Source organism: Phalaenopsis equestris, unplaced genomic scaffold, assembly GCF_001263595.1.
Source record: "Phalaenopsis equestris unplaced genomic scaffold, ASM126359v1 Scaffold000374, whole genome shotgun sequence".
Taxonomy (NCBI): Eukaryota; Viridiplantae; Streptophyta; class Magnoliopsida; order Asparagales; family Orchidaceae; genus Phalaenopsis; species Phalaenopsis equestris.
Window position 1 is genome coordinate 840,695 of NW_018164816.1, and position 6,234 is coordinate 846,928.

General features: G+C 35.4%; 1 protein-coding gene across 1 annotated transcript in view; it reads right to left on the reverse strand.

Moving 5' to 3' along the window:
- Nucleotides 1-2,267, reverse strand: part of LOC110026518 (monocopper oxidase-like protein SKU5) — a 10,195-nt gene extending 7,928 nt beyond the window's left edge. The window contains exons 1-4 of the mRNA XM_020727484.1: nt 2,124-2,267; nt 1,820-1,929; nt 1,473-1,746; nt 1,239-1,377 (exon numbers count right to left, since the gene is read on the reverse strand). Of these exons, the coding sequence (XP_020583143.1) occupies nt 1,239-1,377; nt 1,473-1,746; nt 1,820-1,929; nt 2,124-2,267 (667 nt within the window). The remainder of the gene's footprint in view (nt 1-1,238; nt 1,378-1,472; nt 1,747-1,819; nt 1,930-2,123) is intronic.
- Nucleotides 2,268-6,234: the final 3,967 nt, after the last annotated feature.

Consider the following 6,234-nt stretch of genomic DNA (forward strand, 5'->3'; position numbering starts at 1 on the left):
ATATATAGGCACAGAATCAGTTGAGAATGAGCCAGCATATCCTCAACTAAAAGTTGACATTATAACTCAAAATTATCTTGCAAATATGTGAAATAGTTAACCAGAAATTAGCTTAAACCTCAGAGAAACTTAAGAATTGTTGAATACATGATAAAAGAAATGAAATCCTAATTTTTTTTTCAGAGATTTTCAGTTTTTCATATTGGAACTTCAACAGGACAGAAAAAGCAGAAAATTTTTAGTTATGATATCAAGTTCATTGTGATAAAAGAAATAAAACATATCTACAAGACATTATGTATCAAAAATTTCATGCAAACAATAAAGTTTATGCTGATTTAGTTTCCGTAGAACTTTTGTTTTATTTCAACTAGAAAAATAATTAGCTCTTATCCGATAAGTACATCATCCTTGAACATTGGGTTTTAATTCCTAATCTGTAATTATCTATTGACCTTATCCTTTGTTGTACTAAAATATTTAGAAATAAATTGATTTAATACTTAACAACCTGATCGTTGAAGTCCGGGCAATAGATAAAAAAATTGACGAAGATGATGACGTTAAGACATTACCTGCTATATTGCGACCAAGAAAAAGAAGTACTGCACTAATTTTTGAGCTTAAAGTATATATTTCAGTTGTTATGTATGTTAATTACATTTGGCCTTCAAGGTCTTCATGTAAGACTAATTTGTAGTACTTGTCATAGATTATGAATCAAGTCAGTTAATTCAATGCTATAATGACAAGCATTAGCATCAGCACCAAGATCCACAATATACTCTGGCGGGAATTTCGAAATGAATGGATTTAAGTATTAAATTTGACTTTTTTATTTGGTAAAATGTGAAGAGCAGTCGGCCTTAATTATTTCCAAATTCACCTTCAAAAGATTGATTAATTTACTATAATTAAGAGAGCTTTGATAATCACCTTCAACTTTTCATATTTTATATAGAAAAACATGAAAATAATTCAAAAATAATTAGAAGGTCTACAGTTATAGGATCTGAAAATTAATTGCAGTATGGGGAAAAAACTGAAACAAATAATCACATGAATTATATTCGCAAAAAAAAAAAAAACTGATTCTTAAGTAAATAAATAAATATAAATCTTGAAACAGAGCTCAATAAATCTCATTTCCATATTCAACTTTAATCAATCAATCAATCCACAAACTTAACTAAAAAAACTGCAAAACATTATTGTTCTTCAAAAGACTAGAGATTTACCAGGCTCAACATTAATGGTTTCATACTCAATCCCAAGAGGAACAATTGTGTTGTTGTATCTATAAGGTCCTCTTCCATTAATCAGCACGCCATCAGGAGTTCCAAGCTCTTTTCCCTGATCAAGCGCGCCCTTCAAATCCTACATTTGCATAAGAAAAACCATTTACATAAACAAGCAATAAATTTTAAAATAATAATACGAATATAATCTCATTTCAGTCATTTTTCTCCAACCCTGTGATTCTTATTGAACCAGTCCCCAATAAAAACTGTAATGTCACCGCCATCTGGCAACGGGAATGGCAGAGGGACGACGCTCCTGTTGTCAACGATAATACCTCCATAGCCTCCAGCAGCTCTCTGCAGATTCAGAGATGGGAAGTAGAAGAAACTCCCAATTTGATCCTTAACCTGGAAGTCGTAAGTCCAGTTCTGACCCTTTGGAATTGGGCAGTTGGTTCCCAAAACTCCATCTTGCCATGAGTTTCTTCTCAATTGGATCCCATTCCTTCAGTCACATAACAAACAAAACAATCATGTAACTTCGTGAGAATAAAGTTTAAATGAATTAAATCACTCACCAAGTGAAGAGTAAATCCTCATCCAGATTATTTGTGACATTGACAACTGCATTCCAGTTAGTCGTTACCTCCAGTAACGGTCCGGGGAACTGACCGTTGATAGCTATCACCTGTTTAAAAATCCTACATTAGGTAAATTCTCTGCCAAGTAACGATTTCAAAAACATAAAATTTTTAATTGTTGAATAGTATTTATATTTTGCATGCATCTCAATACTTTTTGCTGAAATTTACATATGATTTCAAAAGAAATTATCTCAAACCTACAGAGTTGTAGAAATCGAAAGAGGGAACAAATAAGAACCTGTTGGGGAACACCGAGAGGAGACAACGTGATATAAGAGACTTCCCAATTGAACTGCCGAACAGGGTCGGCAGCAGAGCAAATTCCGACTAGCAGGAACGCAGACAACAATACTAACGCCAGTCGCTGTTGACGCGATGCCATAAAAGTCTCTCTTTCTCCCTCTATAGTCTCGTTAGAGGTTCCCGGCTACGCAACAATGGCGTTGGGGAGGAAGAGACAGACAAGATGAGTTTTTTATAAGTTTTTTTTTTTTTTTGTTTTTTAATTTGAGTTATTTTTGGGAAGAAGAAGGAGCAGAGGCGGCAAACAGAGTTGGAGGAAATAAAGGGTATTTGGGATTTGCGAATATGCAGCGTTTCTTTCAGCGTTTTATTTATTTTTGGTAAGGGATGAATTTATGGAACATTGCGGAGATTTTCATTAGATGGTAATTAGTGAAAAAATAATGAATGCCTTCCAAATTTTTATGCTGCGCGGGAGCGCACCCGGCACGTCAATCTGTGCCGGAGACTATAAGCTCTATGATTTATGAGATAGAGGAAATAAGTCATTTTTTAATCTGTAATTTTTTTAATATGACGGCAGCAAGTTGAAATTTTTAATTAAGGAAAGTGCTAACGCTGTTATTTGCTAAATTAGCACTAGTGGTTTAATTTAGATGACATTAGGGTCCGTTTGGGGCAGTTTATAAGTGCGGGTTGTGTTTTCAAAATACCGTCGTACCGTTTGATTCGCGCGTTTCGCCAGCTTATCCGAAACTGCATTTGAGTTTTTACACTAAAGTGCATTTGAGTTTTTACATTTGAGTTTCAGGATAAGCATCTTATCCTTAAACGCACAAGCTGCCCCAAACGGACCCTAACTCCAATTTTATCTCTCTTGTTTTTCACACTAACACGTTCTCCGATGAGGTCGGTCGTGGGTTTGAATCTTGTGTATTACCTTTTGAGCTCAACTTTTTTTAAAATAAAATTTATCTTTAAGTGTCAATAATAAGGACGTCACCACTCATTATTTTGATAGATTAAGATGAGTATAGGTTTCACATCCATTATCGAGAGGAGAAAAGACTCACTCGTTGAATAGATCGATTTGATTTGAGTCATTCTCATTCAACCGAGTGACTCGACGCTTGAATGAAACCACTTCAAAGTGATCTCCAATAAATAATAAAGAGTCGGAAGGGACGAAATTGCAATTCCATGAATTGTTCAAAAAAGTAATTGAAAGTAAGCTTAAAATAATACTAAAAAATAAATGGATTTTAATCCTCCAGTCCCTTAGGTCATAGTTGGAACATACTCGCTATAACTATGGAACTTTAATGAAAATTCCACTTTGTCCCGGAGAATCCAAATTAACCCTTCGATTAACTCAGGATTAAGGGTGTGAGTTAATTGACTTTGAGTTGGATAAAAATAGATGACAAGAAGCTCTAAGATAGAATGCCAAAATTCTCCTTTGATTTTTTTTCTGAAATTCTCTAACTTGAGTGGCAAAATTGGTAATTATATATAACCAATTTTGCCACTCAAGTTACTAAATTAATGTACTTATTTGCTAAATTTTATACTTTTTATAGCTTTGTAAGCAATTTTAGTAAAATTTTGGAACTTGAGATTTATAATGTTAAATTTACCTTATTTATCATCATGTATGGAACTCTGGGATAACTTTTGAGTTACAGCACCTTAAATTAATTGGATGCTCTAATGATTGATTTCAGAAGCTTTGAATTTCTTTAATTAAGGAGTTTCCTTTTTGGCAAAGGGGAAACATTATAAGATTCTTGCCATTAAGGGTTAAACTACCTTGCTTAATAAGTTAATTAATTGATGTGACTAACAATGCAAATTTTAAAATTTAAATTTAGGTATGTTTTAGATGCCTATTTTGTTTGGTCATAAAGAACGCCCTGATGCCATCACAGAGTACCACTATGCCCATAACATGAGAAAATTAGCCAAAATTCATAAGTGCCTCGCCTTGAGCCGTTTATTGAAGAACTGGGGGCACGAAATGCATAGCTCATATCTAGCTTAGAAGCGCTCATTGCCAGCATCCCAATGCCACCTAGCTAGCAACCTAACGTTCCCCACTAACTTAAGGTAGTTTATGCGGTTTGTTGATGGTTCTGTCAAGGGAAAGGCTTAAAACACATAATTTCATTTGAAGGGGGAGTTCAGACAACAAAGTAAAGTAGGAGAGTGCTTAGTGAATATATGTATGTGAGTGTGAGTTTGTCATGTGTTTAATTTTGTGAGAGGTAATCAAGAAGAACTCTTTTTAAAAGCGAGGATAGACAAGGTGCAAGAAAAGATTCAACCCGGGTGTGATTTTTTCCTTCATCTTTGTAAACATTGATATACTTTCAATAAAATTTGGTGTAATTTTCATATTAATGTGTAGAAACCAAGTTTTACTCTTTATTAAATAGGTATTGTAAATGTTTTTTATTTCAATTTGAATTTCTTAAAGCATTTGGTTATTAAGTTGATGTGTTAATCTTTAGGACCTCATTTAGGGCCCGTTTGGGGTAGCTTATAGGGAGCGGTGGCGATTTGAAAACGCTGTCTTCCCGTTTGTATATCTCGTTCGGTCTAAATTATTCTTGCCGCGGTGTTTTATTGTCGCCATTTTCTTCATCTTTTCGCAAGCCGGACTCCCCCCGCGTCCCACGTATGAATTCTGCGATTAGGGAAAAGTTCCTGTGCTGCCCCTTCGCATATCCCCTCGCCCTCACTCTAAGAGAATCGCAGATCTCCTCTGGTTCGCCTCCTCTGCTTCGCAGATCTTCTGTGCTCCTTCACCTCTGCTTCGCCTCACTCCCTTTGCCCTTGCCCTTCCGAGAATCGCACCCTTCGCCTTGCTCCCTTTGCCCTCACATTTCCAGAGAATCACACCCTTCTGCTCGCCCATACACAGGAAATCAGACCCTTCCAAGGAGAATCACACATCACTCGTCTCACATGGCAGATCCCCCTTGGCTCGCCAATCCTTCTCTCCTTCGCTTGGACTGAGATCCGCGTAAGGTATACCCTCTCCTTCCTTCCCGCGAGCCCTACCATTTCGATTTTACTTCTGATTCTTCAAGTATTCTTTCCCCTGTCATCCTTGGAAAGTTATTCTTTTCTGTTGGTTCTTTTGGGAGATGCAAGCAATATATTCTTTTAAATTTTTGATGTGATATATGAAATGAATGAACGATTTTTGGGTATATTCTAGCTGTAATTATTTTAATATATCTTATTGTAGTTATACTTGTATTTATCTTTATTTTATTTGTTCTAATACTCACAAAAGTGTGAGGACTCTATGTTATCTTTATTGAACTGATCTGCAATGTTTTTGGAGTTCTGTTTTATTTATTTATGTACTCAAACAATTATGTTGTCATCAGCTTAACCAAACATGGGCAGAATTGTCATTTATCCAGCAACAGTTGTCAGTAAGCTGTTCTGAATAAGCTGCCCCAAACAATAAGCCAGCTTATTCTGATAATCTGTAAATTATCAAATTATCAGAATAATCTACTTATTAACAGATTATAAATAATCAACAACTGCCCGAAACAGACCCTTACTTTCTTGTTGGTGTAAAGAACTGAAATTATTACCTTACTTTTTTCATTTTTTTCTTCTTTCCTTCATTGTTCTCTGCATTACCGACTACCTAAAATCACACTTTCCTTTTCTCGCTGCTATTTAAGGAGGATTGACACAAGTTAGGGCATCACACCTCTCTTCTTTCTCTAGATCTCCCTCCTCTTCCTTCTTCCCTCCTCGTTCTTCCTTCTGCTGCTCTCCTGATTTTGCTGGAAACCATCAGCTTCATGATCGAACCATCGCGATACTATCGCGGTTAGAAATAATAGATGAGACAACAATAAGATCACGGGATGCAGAGACCCGAAAGTCCCATCTTCCTCCTAACGTTCACTTTTGCCTGAAACCGTCAAGGAAGGTAACCCCTGATTTTCTCCGCACTTCAGCTTCTCTAAATGCTAACTAAAGTTTAATTAGGTTCATAAATACTTACTTTTAATAATAATAATAATAATAATAATAATAATAATAATAATAATAATAATAATAATAACAGTTAAAGA